This window comes from Cetorhinus maximus, chromosome 6, assembly GCF_964194155.1.
Source record: "Cetorhinus maximus chromosome 6, sCetMax3.hap1.1, whole genome shotgun sequence".
Lineage (NCBI taxonomy): Eukaryota > Metazoa > Chordata > Chondrichthyes > Lamniformes > Cetorhinidae > Cetorhinus > Cetorhinus maximus.
In genome coordinates this window covers 38678154-38697913 of record NC_135884.1, presented here as the reverse complement: position 1 = coordinate 38697913, position 19760 = coordinate 38678154, and the positions used below count along the sequence as shown (strand labels likewise).

Sequence of the window (19760 nt, the reverse complement as noted above, 5' to 3'; positions counted from 1 at the left end):
TCCCTGGAACTCTCCTCATGCTCTTTTATCCCATGTCTCCGCTCTCCTCGCGCTCTTTTATCCTGTGTCTCCACTCTCTTCGCGCTCTTTTATCCTGTGTCTCCGCCGCTCTCCTCGCGCTCTTTTATCCTGTGTCTCCGCCGCTCTCCTCACGCTCTTTTATCCTGTGTCTCCGCCACCCTCCTCGCCTTCTTTTATCCTGCGTCTCCGCCGCTCTCCTCGCGCTCTTTTATCCTGCGTCTCCGCCGCTCTCCTCGCGCTCTTTTATCCTGCGTCTCCGCCGCTCTCCTCGCGCTCTTTTATCCTGTGTCTCCGCTGCTCTCCTCGCGCTCTTTTATCCTGTGTCTCCTCTCTCCTCGCGCTCTTTTATCCCATGTCTCCACTCTCCTCACGCTCTTTTATCCTGTGTCTCTGTCGCTCTCCTCGTGCTCTTTTATCCTGTGTCTCCGCCGCTCTCCTCACGCTCTTTTATCCTGTGTCTCCGTCGCTCTACTCGCGCTCTTTTATCCTGTGTCTCCGCCGGTCTCCTCACGCTCTTTTATCCTGTGTCTCCGCCGCTCTCCTCGCGCTCTTTTATCCTGTGTCTCCTCTCTCCTCGCGCTCTTTTATTCCATGTCTCCACTCTCCTCACGCTCTTTTATCCTGTGTCTCTGTCGCTCTCCTCGTGCTCTTTTATCCTGTGTCTCCGCCGCTCTCCTCACGCTCTTTTATCCTGTGTCTCCGTCGCTCTCCTCGCGTTCTTTTATCCTGTGTCTCCGCCGGTCTCCTCACGCTCTTTTATCCTGTGTCTCCGCCGCTCTCCTCGCGCTCTTTTATCCTGCGTCTCCGCCGCTCTCCTCGCGCTCTTTTATCCTGTGTCTCCGCTCTCCTCGCGCTCTTTTATCCTGTGTCTCTGCTCTCCTCGCGCTCTTTTATCCTGTGTCTCCGCTGCTCTCCTCGCGCTCTTTTATCCTGTGTCATCACACCAGAATCTTTGCGACCTGATATTCTTGAACAATTTCATCACTCACACATGGGCATGGATTGGACAAGAAGACTCACAACACACCAAGTCTATTGGCCAGGTATGAACAATGACAATGAAGTCGTCGTCAAGAAGTGCGAGGCATGTCAAGGGCATATGCCAAGTCAGCACAAAGCAGCACTGATTCCACATGAAGTTCCCACCCATCCTTGGTCCAAAATCACATCCAACCTCTTTCATGTCCATGGTACTGACTTCATCGTCATCGTCGACTATTCTACCAAGTGCTCCATTATTTAACAATTGCACAATACGTCAAGCACAACAGTCACGCACACTCTTAAGCGCTATTTTCAGGTTATTTGGTGTGTCTGGAGAAATCATGATGGATAATGGTCTGCAATTTGTTGGTAAGCAATTGTAGGTAATGTGTGAGAAGTGGAATATCGATCACACTACTCCTCCTCATTACCGTAGATCTAATGGCCTAGTTGAACGAATGATTCACATGGTGAAATCCCTAATTTGCAAATGTAGACAGACCAAGCAAGATCTGCACATTTCAATGTTACACCTGAGAGCGACACCATTAAGCGTAACTATTCCATCACTGGCAGAGGTCATGTTTGGCAGACCAGCACGTACCCATTTACCTATTCTTACCCATTCTACTTTCTCTGACATTAGAAAGCAACATTTAAAACTGCAAGAGAAAATGATCATCGTGCATGAAAAAACATAGGTACAGATTTGCCATGTTTACAGTTGGGACAACAAGTTTGCAACTAAGATCCTTCAGAAGGATCTTAGCAACCAGCCAAGGTGACCACGACTTTTTCGGGATCAAACCATTACACACAAAGGTGCACTGGTGATGAGGCATAACCGAGGACAAATCAGGTCCATTCCAGCCCCTCAACTGCTGTACAGTCCTATTGGATCTAGGACAAGATCCCGAATGAAACCAGGGACAGCATCCAAGAATGACAATCCCACAGATCACTGTGAGCAATTAAAGAAAACTCCAGACAAAGTTACCACTATAAGATCTGGGTTACGCTTTACAGACTCATAGATTCACCAGTCCTATATACTTATGTAACGGTAACTAAATTTGAACATGTGTTATAAATAGTTGTTCTTCTTTGCAGGGGGGTAAAGTATCTTTAAAAAGAAAGGGGGATGTTGTAATATGCATATAACGGATAGCAGCATACCATCACTAGAAGGGAAGTATATCATATAATCCAGACTCAGTTTCATTTTGGCCTGTGAGCAGAATACAGCATATACAGCTCTGCTGCTGATGTCTTCAAGCTTTCTATCTACGTATATATGTTCTCATGTGCCTAGTCTAAGTAAATGAACCCACAACCTGTTTACTCAATCCCTTATAAGTAATTGTTGCTTTCATTTCATTATAAAAACACAACAATTAGTTCGATACAGTGTATAGTGAGTCAATGGGCTTGGAAGTGCCATGGCTTGGCATGGGGGCATGAGGGCCATAAGGGGTGGGTGGACGGCATGAGGTGGCATGGATGGGGCATAGGCACTGTTTGAGGGTGAGGGATGAGGGGTGAGGGTGAAGGCTGGAGGGCATTTGTGTTTTCATTTTAACTGGGACCAAGTTCCACTGCACTGAGGCAGGCCTTATAAACATCCCACCTCCACACCTGGAAGCTCCTATGGCTGCGCCCAAATTTTTCCCTGGGTTGCTGGCCCAACGCCAGCCTTCATCTGCTTCCCGGCAATGAATATCCCGCCTTTGAGGGTATTTTCTCCCGAGGCGGCCGGGTCGAGCTGGGAATTTTCCCAACCCCTGCTACCTGCCTCAAGGATGAAAATCCAGGCCCAAAGAAAGTCTAACAGTTGCAATACTTTTTCCCATATACTGGTGAACCTCCTTTGGAATTGCAGATGGTTATTTATTGGATATTCTGTTTTATAAAGACAGAGGTGATTTAATGCCTAATGTATTATTTTTCTATGGTAGTGATATATCACTTCAAGACAACAGTTCTAATTATGTTATGTGACTTGGCTATAGATGCAAAATTGTCTTAAAATGTTTGTTGCTATCACCTGGCTATTTCTAACCTTCAGTCTTGAACTGACAAGCATGTTCCAATCTCCAAAGTTTCCAGTCCAAACAACAACTAAACTCTTAATAGACTCAGCCTAGGATTTATTTAACATAATTAGAACTGTTGTCTTGAAGGGACATATCACTACCATAGAAAAATAATACATTAGGCATTAAATCACCTCTGTCTTCATAAAACAGAATATCCAATAAATAACCATCTGCAATTCCAAAAGAGGTTCACCAGTATATGGGAAAAAGTATTGCATCCATTAGACTTTCTTAGATCCAAAACAGCCTTAAAGAAAAATAGCCAGGGATTTCATCCTGGATTATGTATCAGAGACTGAAATTTACAACCAATTTATTGATTGCTAATTCATTTCAAAAATTTAGAAATATGAAACCTGTAATATGCATTGTGCTAAAATGCAATGTAAATTGATCAAGAAGCAAGGTCCATAAATCTGAACCTACACATGGCAGTTTGTCCACAGAGTCACTCAGATAGCTTCAGATGGACAGCTGAATTGCAACAAAAGTGCTGAGAAACAAAAGACAATCTAAATTTAAAGTATCTCTTAAAATCAAAAACAGCCAAACAAACATGCAAACCAAACCAACAAGATGATTGCATTTGAGTTGATGACTTGGCCTCTTTCTGGCATGCCTGATAAAGCCAGCACAATAAGTTGCATTGATATAATGCTTTTCTCATAGAAAATGTTCCAGGATAATTCACAGAAGTGTAAAAGGGAAAACATTTAAAACATCTGGAACAGCTGTGCATCAATACAGGTTATCCCACTTTCTGATTGATTTTAGCTTTTAATCCCATATGGACCATGATAGAAACACAAGAGACAGGAGCATTGAAAAATTATTTATTATTATCACTACCATTAACTTATCTACTCATGTGTTCCACCTGTTTTGAGCTTTTGAATGAGGAGCATTTCATTTTTGTGGGACCAACAGTGCGCCATTACTCTTGGCATCATAAGCCAAATATAACTATTTCTCTCACAACCCACACAAGAAGGGAATTTAGAATTCTGTTAAAACATACCAGCCACATGCTAGGCTTTGAGTCTAAATATAAGATCTATTTTTTGAAACTGGCCCTGTAGGTGCAAACCATTACTTGTAAACTGTGCCAAGTATTACCTTGGTAACTCTGCCCAATTTTAGCCTGGAATCACCACAGACTCTGTGCCGTTTATAATTGATATTTACCTCTGTCTGGACGAGATAGTTCCTTTGAGTCCTGATGTGTTTGAGAAAGCCTAGGACATTAACCGTGCTTTTATCTTTTATTTGTTTCAGCATGCTATCGAGCACAATATATGTTCCAGTTCTGCCAACACCAGCACTACATGGAGAATAAAGAGAATAAAGAATTAACATACCATACACAAGTACAGCAAGAACTATTTAAAAATGTGATCTATCTGCAAGATCAAATGAAAATTAGGTTGAGTAAATAACTATGCATGCACTCTTAAAGGGTTTTTGTTAATTCTATGGAAACACCTCATTAAATAACAGCTGATCTCCATATTCATTAATAAGTGGTTCAATATATGGTATTTAACTGAATATGCAAGTGTAATTATTGACAAAAGCTATCTTGGCTTCGGAAGCATTATGTTTAGTCAGAAAGGATTAACATACACACAGCTGTGCAGCCAAACTACTTAACAGTTATTTCTCCCAGGATACGTCGCACTTCATTTTTTCCATTTTTCTCCTCTTCCACTTTCCTCATGTCATTCAAGTCCTGTGAATGGGCATTTCCAATCTCTCTGTCAATGTTTCTCTTGAATTGGCCATTGGTAATAATTGAGAATTTCTTAGTGAAAAATGGCCTTCCAATACCCCCTCTAGTATCCTTCCCATCCCTCACCACTTCCACCTATGTGGAAACTCCTGCAACTCTTGCCACCAACTGTGAGTTAAACAAAATTTTTTTTTTTGTTGAAAAAATACTTTATTCATAAAATATCTGGAAGAACATTACAAAAATTTCTAAATTGCCATCACAAAAAGTGCAATCAGGTTCAACTTTTACACATGGGTCATGAGGTGTTTCAATACAATCAATGAATATTGCAGTCATTTCAATATGGTCATTACAGACAGTCAGACAGTGCAATGGTATTGGAATTATCAACATACATCATGTTGCACTCTGAGGTATTTCAATATAATTATAATGCAATTATTATTCAATGCAGACATTCATTGTGAGCCGTACAGCCCGAGGGGTCTATACAATTCCCAGCCCCTCAGTGCACTATGGCTGAAAGGCAGCGATCTTTCCCCATTGCGCCTTTGCGGCGGCTGCCCCAAGCTTTAGTGCGTCCCTCAGCACGTAGTCCTGGACCTTGGAATGTTCCAGTCTGCAATACTCGGTCGGGGCCAACTCTTTGCACTGGAAGACCAACAAGTTTCGGGCAGACCAAAGAGCGTCTTTCACCGAGTTGATGATCCTCCAGCTGCAGTTGATGTTTGTCTCGGTGTGTGTCCCCGGGAACAGCCCATGGAGCACAAAGTCCTGTGTCACCGCACTGCTCGGGATGAACCTCGACAGAAACCACTGCATCTCTCTCCAGACCTTCTTTGCAAAGGCACAATCCATAATGAGGTGAACAACAGTCTCGTCCCCACCACAGCCACCTCGAGGGCAACGTGCAGAGGGGGTGAGACTCTTGGCCTGTTGGAAGGATCTGACCGGGAGGGCCTTTCTCACCACCAGCCAAGCTACATCTTGGTGCTTGTTGGAAAGTTCTGGCGATGAGGCATTCTGCCAAATGACTTTGACAGTCTGCTTGGGAAACCATCTGACAAGATCCACCATCTCCTTTTCCCGCAGGGCCTCTAAGACGTTACGTGCCAACCACTGCCTGATGGACTTGTGGTCAAAGGTGTTTCTCTGCATACATTTTTCCATGAGGGACAGGTGGTACGGCACGGTCCAACTACTTGGAGCATTCGGTAGCAGCGTGGCCAGACCCAGGGACAGGTAGAACCTCAGCACGTAGTGACACTGGTGTTTGCGTACCGAAGGTCTACGCACAGCTTGATGCAGCCACACACAAAGGTGGCCATCAGGATGAGGGTGATGTTGGGCACGTTTTTTCTCCCCTTAGCTAGAGGCTTGTACATCGCGTTTTTGACCTCCAGTTAAAACGAAAGATGGCTCGGGTGATCGCCATCGCGCAGGAGTGTGGAATGGGTCAGACCTGCAACAGCGAAAGTGCCTCACACCTGATGACCAGGTTCTTACCCGCAATGGAGACGGAGTGTCGCTCCCACATGCCTAGTTTTCTTTCCACCATAGACACTCGCTCCTTCCAGTTTCTAATTCATGCCCCGGTCCCTCCGAACCATACCCCCAGCACCTTTAGGCCATCAGCCCTGACAGTGAAGGGGACAAAGGATCGGTCAGCCCAGTTCCCAAAGAACATGGCCTTGCTCTTCCCACGATTTACCTTGGCTCCCGAGGCCAGTTCGAACTGGTCGCAGATGTGGATCAGTCTGTGCACCGACAGCAGATCTAAGCAGAAGATGGCTACATCGTCCATGTACAGAGAGGCTTTGATCTGAGTGTCTCCACTGCCTGGGATCGTCACTCCTCTTATGCCCGGATCCTTCTTGATGGACTCAGCAAAGGGTTCTATGCAACTCACAAACAGAACAGGGGAGAGAGGGCAGCCCTGCCTGACTCCAGATTTAATAGGAAAGCTATCTGATTCCCACCCATTGATTGAAACTGTGCTGCTGATGTTAGTGTAGAGCAGTTGGATCCAGTTGCAGATTCCCTCCCAAAACCCCATTTTGGAGAGCACATCCACCATGTAAGTGTGCGATATTCTGTCAAAGGCCTTCTCCTGATCCAGGCTGATGAGGCAGATGTTAAAGCTGCGGAGATCTGCTGCCTGCAGGACTTCCCCAGTATTGCATACTTCAACGTGACCTTCAAGAATGTGGCTGCCTGCGTCAAGTTCCTGAAGGTGTTCGAGGAGAAGAGAGACCAGCCGCAGATGAGGATCCTGATGGTTGAATCACTCTTTGCTCTGCCTTTGCAATGGGACCGTGTGGTGACTGTGCATCTTTACAACCCCCACGTCCTTGTCGCCGATGTGTTCATCTTCCTCGCCAGGAACATCGACAAGGTTGGGAGCTGCACCGAGGTTAAAGATGCCTTCGGGATTTGGACCAGCAAACACCAGGTCAAGGTCACGCTCAAGGCAGATGGTAAGGGAGCCACCATCCACCCTCCTTCCAGCTTCACTATCGAGGGAAGCTGTGGCTACCTTGTCTCCGCTGGGCAGCCCAAACTTTGTCGCTCATGCAGCAAGTCTGGTCATGTGGCGGCCAACTGCAGCGCCGTCCTCTGCAAGAACTGCAAGCAGGAAGGGCACCAGACAAAGGACTGCATACAGACTAAGTGCTACAACCTGTGTGGCGAGGCAGGTCACCTCTACAGGACCTGCCCCAAACGTTGCCTCACTTATGCACAGGCAGCCAAAACCAATGAGAGGGAAGCAGATGAAGTGGTCAGTGTCGCTACTACCAAGGACACTTGCAACCCTCCAACCACCAAGGCCTCCAATGAACACAATGGGACAAAGGAGGACACGGAGAGGGACAAGATGAAGAAAAAGATTGAGGCAGCAGACAGCCGAACAAATGCACTGCCCCCTTAATCTCCCACTCCTCAGCAGAGCGAATCAATGGAGGAGGAAGCATCAGAAAATCATCAGGGCAGCTGGTGAAGAGAGCCAAAAAGAAGAATGGGCTAAGAAGGGACCAAGCCATTTCCCAGACGAGTGGCAAGTCTGACACGGATGACAAGGGCTGCTGCTCTTCAGACGAAGAACAAAATCAGCAACTCAACAAAGTGGGGACTGAAGCAATGTCCCATCATTCAGCTGCTCAGTAGGTTCAGCAACCACCTGCGCTACTCACCTTTCATCTTCTTCTGCTTTGTCTTTAATATACACACTGGCCTGGAGTTTCTGCCAGTGGTGCAATGCGCTGGACACTGAGCTGATTTTGCCAAGGTGAAATCATGCTGAAATTTCCACTCAAATTCATTTGCATAAGCCTGAATGTAAAATCACCCACAAATCAGTGCAATGAAGTAACATTTTTAATTGTAATTGATTATTGACTCAAACAATGGAGCCTCAGATTTATTGAATTAATTTAATTCAGACTGAAAATTTGTTCAAGAAATTGCTGCAGCTGAAGAAACAGGATATTCAGTGGTTTCAAGTGCCTGCTGGCCATAGGTCTTATGTACCAAAGGCAGACCAACTGACTGAATTTTGACTAATTTAAACTGAATTTTAAGCAATCTAAAGTAATTGTATGTATCAGTATGTGAAACAGGCCTGATTCAGGCTTCAATTGACTGCTGATCACTGCAGCTATCTATCATTAATGGTGGATTAATGTGATCATGGGTGCCCTTGCAGCCAAACCTCTGAACCCATGTGAGTAACACCCCCAAATCAGGTGTAACTGGCAGAAATTCACCATGCTAACAAGGGGACATGGCACGTTTTGTGAACGAGGACTGCTTCAGCCAAACTGATTTTTGAACTGAGCGTAAAAGGTCATGATAACTCAAGGGCAAGTGGTTCCAAGTGTAAGAATCCTTTGCATTATTTCTGTCAATTCTACCTATATTTCGTGATAATAGGACGGAAGCCATGCAGAAACCCCAGCACATCATCGTTCCAGCCAGAAGGATGAATGATCCTCTAACACGAAAATTAATTTAATACAAGGAGCTGAATCAAAAGCAGTGCCATGCACAATTAGATTTCCCTCAAACCCCTGAGGAAAAATTAATATTTCCACGTACCTGCAATGTACTACCACTGGACCCATGTCTGGTATCTGAGCTGCAGATGACTTTCTTACAAAGGTGAGTACAGGAAGTGCATATTCTGGTACCCCCATATCAGGCCACTGTGTATAGTGATATTGGATAACCATTCGCTCATTCTGACGTCCCTTGGGGTTTCCTTTTTGTCCCTGTAGCCACAGTTTATCAGCATTAGTGAATATGTAAAACTTTATTTGGAGGATGATTGGTAAATTTAAAACTGTGCCAACGAGGACAACAGTCATACGTCATTGCTAGACCCAACACCCATTTGTAACACTTACTTTTTCAATTTAGAATGCAATATGCAATTACAGTACCAAAAAAAGCAGATACAATTTTAAACACCTTTGGAAAAGTATTATAAATCCAATAAAATCAGAGTTAAAACAGCCGATATTCACTTGTATTTTAAATGGCTAATATCAAGAAAAAGTGATCGCATAACAAATTCACTTATTTGTCAGGTGGTAATTCAGAATTGAATAATGATTAAATCAATGCCACCTGTATTCCGAATTGCTCTCATGTTGCAATGCCTGTAAGCAGGGAAAATTTTGATAATCTTTCAACTCATTTTTGTATCCTCCCTTCCTCAGGCCCCCCAGATCACATAGCATTCTCTGATCGGAGGGAAGGGGTGCAGCAGGGGAGACAGGCAACTAATCTGTGATCAGTCCTCTAAGTGTTCTAAAACCATAGACCCCCAATTGATTTATCTGATTTCAACAAGTCTGCAGGGCCAAGGCTAGAACATTTGCCCTGGACCCATTTCCAGAAAACTGTCTTCTTCCGGTTCCCAAAGTAGTGAATCAGTGCTTCAACACTTGAGTTCCTCTCTCTACAATCAAAGCAAATTTTAACAGAAAAATACATACTTCAGGGGGAAAATGAAAAATGAAATCAGCATTTTCAGTTCCTGTTCACATTATCTATGGTACCAACGAACAAGATTTACATCTTTGTAGGTTAAAATGGACAGCCACTGTATGGATGTTTGCATGAAAGTATTCAATTCTCTAGTTAATGCTGGATGAAACAGTTAAATAGTTTCCATTGTAGCAAATGAAGGATAAGCCTTCCATTGTGCATCCTACCACAAAGTATATTTCTAATAACTTTATTCTGAAGTGTAAAAACGTCTCTCATTTAATTTATGGTAGAGATAAGAACTATCTTCCAGGAACATGTTAAACTGACCCTCACCATCAAGTTCAGGTGGACATAAAAGACCCTATGGTCCTATGCAAAGAAACTCTGGGAAGTTCTCCTGATGTCCTTGCAAACATTTATCCCTTCAACAACATCACTAGAAATATTAATTAGTCTATTACCTCATTACTGTTTGTCAAACCTTGATACACACAAATTGGTTGCTGTGTTTCCCTATGTTACAACTGTGACTACAATTCAAATGGAATTTGCTGACTGTTTGTTGGCATTTTAAGATGTACTAAGGACATAAATAAAAATTAGTTTTTCCTTTTACATTTGCACCTAATTGTGCCAAGTCTGGGATTCCTCATCTCTGGTTAAGAATTATAAAAGGACACAATTATATTTCAGCATTTACCTTTTTAACATTTCAACATTTACCTTTTTAACTTTTGTGTTCCTTATGGTGAAGCGGCGTACAGTACAACATGCCCGCACTTTTGTGCTCTTCAAGGTAACGATAATATTGCCGTACTCTTCATTGTTCTCACTTGGCCAGTACTGATCACATTTTCGCTGAAATACAAGAAATACAGAGGTTTCATTCCATCCAGAAAGTGCCACAACAAAATGTCAAAATTACAACACAATTTGTGCTAGCCATGGCTCAGTTGGTAGCACACTTGCCTCAGAGTGAGAAGGTTGTGGGTTTAAGTCCGCTCGCCGATGGGAAAATGACGCGGGATGAGGTCAGGAGGAACCCCCGACTTCATCCCGCCCCATTTAAATATTCAGGAAGGCGGACGGACAGTGAAATCAGCTGTCCGCCCGCTGACCTGTCAATGGCCAATTGAGGCCATTGGACAGGATAATTAAGGTAATTAAAGGCCCTGCTCGTCCAACCTTAAGGCTGGCGAGCAGGCTAGGAGCCCCAGTGGGCTTCTAATAAAATATGAAACCTCATCCACTGGCGGGATAAGGTTTCATGTCTGTTTTAAAAATCTTAAATAAACTTTATGTGAGATTTATTAACATGTCCCATCTCGTGTGACATTGTTACATAAGGGGGACATGTTAATAATTTTTTTGTTGTGCTATTTTTGATGTTTTTTAAACTGTCAGTGCTCTCCCTGAGACAGCACTTAGTCTCAGGGAGCAGTGTGCTCTTTCGTGCAGCGCACTTTGACAGTTGTGGAATCCCTCCCCCCCCGCACAGGAAGCGCATAGCGCTTCCTTTCGGGCAGCCTGCTGGGTGGGCCTTAATTGGCCCGCCCACTTAAATGACAGCAGGGCCCACTTCAGCGGCGGAGTTCGGCTGCGCGCCCGCCACCAAGCCAGTGGGGCCCGCCCATCAACCTAGGGCAAAATTCTGCCCCAGGACTTGAGCGCAAAAATCATGTTCATACTGCAGTACTAAGGGAGAGTTGCACTGTCGGAAGTGCTATATGTGAATGAAGTGTTAAACTGAGGGATGATCTGCCTTCTCAGGTGGATGTGTAAGATCCTATAGCACTATTTTTAAAAACAGTAGGGGAGTAATGCTCAGTGTCCTGGTCAATATTTATCCTTCAATCACAAAAGCAGATTATCTGGATGTTATACATTATTGTTTGTGGAAGCTTGCTATGTGCAAATTGGCTACAACATTTCCCACATTAAAACAGTGACTACAATACAGAAGTACTTTATTATTTGTAACGTGTTTTGGGACATCCTGTGGTCGCAAAAGGTGATATATAAATGCAAATGCTTTTTCTTTTCAATGCAAATAAGAGGCTGTGGAAATCATATTCAATCTTCCAACACTCAATTTAATGTTAATTACTTGACCGGCTTGACACTTTATTGCTTCACAGTATGAATTGTTTAGATAAGTTTCATATGAAAAATTAAAATCAAAGCAACAACCTGAAAACAAAAAATTAAAAAGGTCACATACTCGTCCTTTCTCCACTAAATTTGTAATCATAACAATGATTCCTGTGTTCTGTTCCCAGATCATTCTCCAAAAATCTTCAAATGTAGGTTTAAGAGGTCCCTGTGTAGCTATATAGGCTTTTGACTTGTTGTAACCCTGTCAAGGGGAGAAACCAACGTAAAATAAAAATGTACAACCCAAAAATTCAAACACTGAAAACGTAAAATTTATGAAAGCCTCTTTTAAGCTATGAAGACATTCTGGTAGTATTATTAAACTTGCTATTATTTCTTCAGCAAACTCTGAACCATTATTTCACTATTCATGCAGTTTCTCTGCACTACTGTGGAGATTCAATGATTCAAATATCACACACTCCATATCTATATAATTGTCAAGTTCTTTTTACTCCATATCCTTTATTCTGTTAGAGTAGAAGATTCTGTTTTTTTTTAAAATACTGTTTTATGCAACCACTAGAAACTAGATTAAAGATGTTGAAATTGATTTTACCTATGCTTATTATAGGAAAGGAAGGAAAAGAGAGCGAGTGAGAGAAAAAGGAAGAGAAACGTTGGCTTAATTGTCTCTGTCTGAGCTGGACTTAAACCTAGAATTTAGGCATGAAACAACATAGACAAATAGTATTCAAATCCATGACCCACCCAGTCTATAATTCAATTCTGGAATTCTTTGAATTGAACGACCATGACAAACGACGGAAATACTGTAAATATAAAAGAATGACTTACATCGACATAATTGGCATTGATGTAATCACTGTGCTTTGAATCCTTTCCTGGTATTGGCCTTAGCTTAACTCTGCTGTGATCATCTGTAGAAGGAGAAATATTAATCCACAAGAATAAATCACCTTGATCTTCACAGATATTTTAAATGTTACTTCACAAATTATAAACTACAACAGATTTTCAACAAATAAAACAGTACACTAATCAGGGAGGCCAGTTAGCTAATCATCATTAATCATTGATTATTGAGATAATTTACAATAGCTATTTAGGGCTAAAGAATAATTTTCAGAAGCATTTTTAATCGATTCAGAACCTTGATTGAACAACCCCATGGTTTTTTTACATGCTGTTTTCCTTCACTGCCCAATGTGGGGAAATTTCAGTGCAATATACTTGAAGATTGATTTAATATGTTTGAATCCAGTATAGGCTTACATGCTACAATGTTGATGTATCGGTTTTTGTGCTTGTTATCTGGGTGGTTGGAATGTTCTGATGTGATGTTCATATCAGTTGTACAGCGCTGCACTTCCTATAAATTGAAAAAGGAAGAAGGAAAGCTTTATTGGTTTCCTATTTCAAAACATTACTACATCCAATAATTGGGCAAACTACTCATTCATTTTATGTACACAGGTTATCATATACAAGTGAATACTTAGCTATAGAAAATATATAATTCAGGCTTTTTAAAGACATCTTATCTCAAATAGCAGAAGAATTATTTGGTATTTAATTATGGTTTAAAATGGAAATTAAATTTCCAAGGACACTCAATGCATTTACCCAGTCAATAGTTGTGCCATGCAGAACTTGGAAGCTCAGCTTGCACCATCTGCTCCCCACTTCTTGGTCAGCAGTTGAAACACTGCAACTGACCTCAGTGCTCTTGGATTTGGGAAAGGCAAATAGTTTATGCTCCTACCCTTGATTGCCATCTAGCACTTCCTGTTGGAAGTCTCATCCAGGATCGTCTGGTTCAGTTGTAAATCCCGCTGCTTTTGAGAAGTATTTCCCTTAGATGGGGCACTGGAGGGTACAGCTCATGAGCAAGAGTCAGTACTTTTAAGAGAGAGAAAGGATTAAAGTTGTTGAAAAAAAATAAAAGGAAATAAAATGCGCTTTTCTTCCTCTGCAAGAATAAAGTTATCAAAAAGGTTGTAGATGGTAGTTAAATTTATATAAATTTAAAGGCTGGATGTTCCAGTTCCAAAGAGTTTAGTAGTTGCTTATGGCCAGGATTTTCCTGGTCGGCGAGCGGGGGGGCGGGGCCTGCTCGCCGACGTGTTAAATGATGCGCGGTGACGTCGGGCAGAACCCCCAACATTACCACGCCCCATTTAAATTTTCAGGTAGGCGGGGGCTCAGCAAAATCAGCTGTGCGCGCGGCGACCTGTCATTGGCCAATTGAGGCCATTGGCAGAGTCATTTAAGTAATTAATGGACCTGCTCGCCCAACCTTAAGGTTGGTGGGCAGGCTGGGAGCCCTGGCGGGCATTAAAAAAAGCATGAAACCTCATCCACGGGCGGGATGTGGTTTCATGTAGGTTTAAAAAAAATTTAATTAAAGTGTTTTTAAAGGTTATGGACATGTCCCAACTCATGTGACAGTGTCACATGAGGAGACATGTTAGGGAATTATTTTTTTCTATTTTTAATATTTTTTTACAGTAGAGCCGATCTCCCTGAGGCAGCACTTTGCCTCAGGGAGATGAGTGTGCTCTTTCGTGCGCGTGCGCTCTTTCGTGCGCATGTGCAAAAAAGCGCACACCTGGGTTTAGGGATTCCCCCCGCCCACATAGGGAGCGCATAGCACTTCCATGCGGACATCACACTGGGTGGGCCTTAATTGGCCCCCCCACTTAAAATGACGGCGCGCCCCCAATTGGGGGCGCCGATCAGAGGCGCACCTCTGCGCACCTGCTCTTCAACTTCCCTCCCGACGGGGGGAAAATTCTGCCCTATAAGTATGATGGGGTAGGTTTTCATCCTTATTGCCTAGGCATTAAGCATCATGGGGGAGGAGTATAGAACAGAAAATCTATGGAGAAGATCATACACAGATAGTAGACTCCTACCTGATTTTCCTTCCAATTATATTGATGGAAGGAACATTTAGTGGAAGTTGATCCTCCCTGCAGAATTTTCTTTCTGTGCTTTACCCATTCAATGCATAATGCCCAGATTGTAAAGGCAAAAATTTGTCCAAATGTATTTGTACACTTTAGTACTTGAATGCATCACTATCTGTTTTTATACTTTCGACATGATTCAATTCAAAATATTATTTAGGGAATTATTGCATAATCCTGAATGAACAAATTGAAATTTGATTTGAATTTGCTTTTGAAATATGATGAAACCTTTAACTCCACGGGCAGGTTTATGGGGAAAAATTTATGGGAACAGTCTACGGATTGGGATAATGTGAGAAAGTAGAGCTAAGGTAGAAGATCAGCCACGATCTTGTTAAATAGCACAGGCTCTAAGGGCCAAATGGTCTGCTCCTGTTCTAGTTCTTATATTCATCTAATATTGATTGAAGCCAAGAGACTTAAGAAATTCCTTTGCTCAAGTTCATTGAAATGCCAATAAAACAGTTTCAGGTTAATGAGATATAGTGCTGAAGAATAAATCATTTACAAACACATGGCCAATGTCTAGACAGTTCTTAGATTTGCAATTTACAATAAGAAACATAGGTTATCAGGACAACTATTCACTTGTCATTGTTTACAGCTGATTGGCCGATGTGCTCAGTATAAATGCCCATTTTCAAAAGGAGACTAGAGATCTGATGAAAGGAAAGAGACTGGAAATTTAAACAAAACCAAGTTAACATTATTGAAGTCAACAGTAAATGTTGATTTCCAGATATACAGCTGAACAAATTACTCTCCTTTTACTGTACAGTGGATTGAAATGATCAACACCAAACAATGAAAAGGTGTGCAATTCCTCTATAGCTTGATTTAGATCTGATGATACTTCAGTGAAATTCAAGACAGGCATAACTTATTTGCTAAGAAATTTTATGCTTGTATAAAGGCTTCTATACAACCGGAGCAGATGGGAATGAACCATTAGAATTGTATGCTTACGGTAGGATTAATCTCAGAACAGGTGTGTATTTCTCCAGATTCTTTCCTCTCTATTCCCCTTCCTTGTTTAAAGGTTCTGACCTATGCACCCAAATGACAATGAGCGCCTAGACTCTGGCAGTTTGTCAGGTTTTTCAACTGTAGGGAGCATCATAACAGAGTCCACGCCTTACCTGACTTCTACACACAGACTTTCCAGCAGGGTTCACAGGATAGCAATCAGGGGTAGGAATGCTAGCTAACTTTTCCCTTTCATATACTAGAATCTATTTGTCAATTGTGAGCTCTGATAGTGAGTGACATACAGCCATTTTATCATAGGGTGTCACATCCAAGCCTGACCCTATCCTCTTTCAATATCCACACATGCACGCTCACCAGGGGTTATTAGACACTTATCAGGAACAGGAAGAAGCTTGGATGATCTTTCACTCACTTGCCCAGAGCATTGAATTCAATTATAGCATCCCTACCACTAACTCAGCACAGGCTAGGAATCCCAACTGAAACCTTCCCGGTCTGACCACAATCTTTCAAATTTAGATTTGTAAGTTGTACTGAGGATTGAAGGGTTGCCACTTTAACATCTCAGATCAAAATAGGAGAAAGGGATAAACAGAAAGCCATAGACCAGACAGTTGAATATCAGAAACAGGTAAGCTACGTGAGTACATCATACGGATAAAATCAATACTCATCTACGAAGACATTTGATAAGGTTTCATAAAAAAAATTATTTGCAAAAATGAATCCAAGATACCAAACCAATGTTGTAACATGGATTAGGAGTAAGATAAGGGGGTCCTTTCTGATTGGTCGGCTGTGACAAGTGGTATGCTTGCTCCAAGGATCTGTACTGGGACCTCAGTTCTTTACCATATGTATCAATGGCTTTGATGAAGGAATACAGAGTTGTATATATAAGTTTGCAGATTACACCAAGTTAGAAGGCACAATAAATTATGTGGATGGGGACAGAAAATTACAAACAGACACAGCTAGATTAAATGAAGGGGCAGAAATATGGAAGATAGAGTTTAATGTGGGGAAGAGTGAGATCATCCACATTAGACCTGAGAAAGGCAAATTAAAGTATTTTCTTATTGCTGAGAGAAGCAGTGGCAAACGGGTTTGGGTGTCCATGTACATAAATCACCAAAAGCTAGCACACAGGTACAAAAAGTAATCAAAAAGGCTAATGAAATGTTGGCTTTCAGTTCAGGAGGGATTGGAATTCAAAAATGAGAAAATGATGCTTCGGTTGTGCAGAGCCTCAAGACCCCCATCTGGAATGCTATGTTCAGTTTTGGGCAATAAACCTCAGGAAAGATACAATGGCCTTGGGAGGTCACAACACAGATCAACCAGAATGATTGCTCATCACTTGCTCATTCTGCTTTCTGCTCTTAATGTCACCATTAGCACCTCCTTTAGCCAGTATCACCACCATCAACACCCCTTTGACCTTTTGTTTACGACATCTTTTGCAATCTCTCTTTTGCCTCCACCTATCACTGGCCTTCTGTTCAGCTTCACCTGTCCCAGCCCCCTTACCCAATTCTGTCTCTCTCTCCACAGATGCTGTCAGACCTGCTGAGTTTTTCCAGCAGTTTTTGTTTTTGTTTCAGATTTCCAGCATCCATAGTATTTTGCTTTTATCAACCAGAATGATTCTAGGATGTAAAAAAACAAGGAATAGCAGCATGATTGATTTTTATTTCACTGAGTTTAGAAGGGGTGATCTAATTGAGGTGTTTAAAACAATAAAGGGGTTGGGTAGATACAAAGGAACTATTTACTTCCATGGGAAAATCCAGAACAAGAGGACATAATCTTAAGAATTAGAGCTAGGCCATTTCATGGAAAAAACAGAAAGCATTTTTTCTCACAAAAAACTGAAACTCACTTTCCCTAAAAGGATGAGAGTGCTCGGTCAATTTAAATTTTCAACAATGATTTGATAGTGTAGGAGATGAATCGCAAGGACAAGATAAGCTTTCAGGGGACATGAGGAGAAATTAGAGAAGGAAACAAATTTATGGTTAGGGCATGGAGGAACATTGAATTGGTGGAAATTTAGTTTGGTGGGCTGCGGGAAAGGATGGACGCAGCAAGTACACAAAAAAGTCCATGAGTTCCCGCACTTGTTGTTGGAGCAAGGCTGGAGGGGCATGGGACACGGATTTAAGAAAATGGGTCGTAATGAAGAAGGGATTATCTTAATCATCTTCATATTCTAGGATGATCAAATACAACTACAACTTTGATAGACAACTAAATTTCCATCCTAATATTTCAGTTTATGATGAAGTATTTGAGAATTCCTCCCCAGACAAAATCAGATGCAACAGAGCTGAATGTAGTCAGGTTTAGAGGTGGATGTGTCAAAATAACAAAATTCAAATATTGCTAGGTGTCTTAATAAACTTGTTATGCTTGTTATGTTACATTCACATCGCTATCATTACAAGCAATGCATTAGAATCCAAGTATAGACCTGCCAGCAAGGTCTTGTTCTTCAAGGTCTCAGGAAAAGCAAGGCCTCTAAAATGTGATTATCTTGCAGTGATTAATGTTCTGTCAGCTCTAGTTGAACCTACGAATGCTTCAGAAGTGGATCCCTACATGAATTAGTTCCCTTCTCAGTTGAGGAGTATCACACTGTTGCTTGAGGGAAGAGGTAGGCGCGCTTTTTTTAAATGACAAACAACACAAATGCAAGAGAATGCTTCTGATTATAAACCATTATTCCTGTTATCAGTAGAGCTAAAGCGATCCACTTAACACATATTTTATGCAATCTGTAAAAGTCACGCATCACATTAAACATAACTAACAAGTGATCCTTTCCTGGAATGGAGCATTTCATTGTATTTAGCACACCAATTTCATTTGTGGAGTTGCTTAGTGATTGTTTGTTACTATATTGACATAAGCAAACTTAACATGACATGCATAGAGAAAAGCAATTTAACAGAACGATTTAACAGTTCCCTTGTGTGCAGATTTTCTCTCAGTTAATAGCATGCTAAAAATATTACCTTTTAGAATGCCCCCATTTCAATGGTCCAATATCTTGGTAAAAATAACAGTGCTGCTCACCATTATTAAAGACAAAATCAGACAGCAACTTCCAGCAACTGTACATACGCACTTGAGCACGGAAATCAAGAAGTTGCTGTCCAAGTTTCCCCGTTCCTCCACAACCTTCGCTACACCAGTATCTCACCAAGAGACTCAGCAATGAAACATATGGAACAGCATATAGTTGGTGTAGTTACTTGATGTATACCCACTAAACATACCAAAGAAAGTTAGAGCTTGCTCATTCCAGTATAAGATAATTTTTTCACAGTGCAGTAAAGTCTTAATTATTGCCAAACAACCTTTCTGGCACAGAAAATTAATTTTTACAAGAAATCTCATTCTTTCAGATTTTAACTATTGTTGGAGATTTTTTTATTATTATTCTTTCATGGGAAGTGAACATGGCTGGCTAGGCCAGCATTTACTGCCCATCCCTAATTGCCCTTGTTCAGAGGGCATTTAAGAGTCAACCACATTGCTGTAGGTCTGGAGTCACATGTAGGCCAGACCAGGTAAGGATGGCAGATTTCCTTCCCTAAAGGAAATTAGTGAATCAGATGGGTTTTTACAACAATCGCCAATGGTTTCATGATCATCAATAGACTTTTAATTCCAGATTGTTTTATTGAATTCAAATTCCACCATCTGCCATGGCAGGATTTGAACCCAAATCCCCAGAGCATTACCCTGGGTCTCTGGATTAGTAGTCCAGTGACAATGCCACTGCGCCATCGTCTCCATGTTTTATAAACCAAAAACATGTAAATAATTTTGTTTTTACTTTATCTTTGT

At 41.8% G+C, this 19760-nt stretch overlaps 1 protein-coding gene across 1 annotated transcript in view; it reads right to left on the bottom strand.

Annotated features, from left to right (window-relative positions):
• LOC144681722 (receptor-type tyrosine-protein phosphatase gamma-like) overlaps positions 1 to 19760 on the bottom strand; it is an 803078-nt gene that overhangs the window by 53694 nt on the left and 729624 nt on the right. The window contains exons 16-21 of the mRNA XM_078543625.1: positions 13216 to 13312; positions 12778 to 12860; positions 12047 to 12181; positions 10549 to 10683; positions 8929 to 9101; positions 4287 to 4422 (exon numbers count right to left, since the gene is read on the bottom strand). Of these exons, the coding sequence (XP_078399751.1) occupies positions 4287 to 4422; positions 8929 to 9101; positions 10549 to 10683; positions 12047 to 12181; positions 12778 to 12860; positions 13216 to 13312 (759 nt within the window). The remainder of the gene's footprint in view (positions 1 to 4286; positions 4423 to 8928; positions 9102 to 10548; positions 10684 to 12046; positions 12182 to 12777; positions 12861 to 13215; positions 13313 to 19760) is intronic.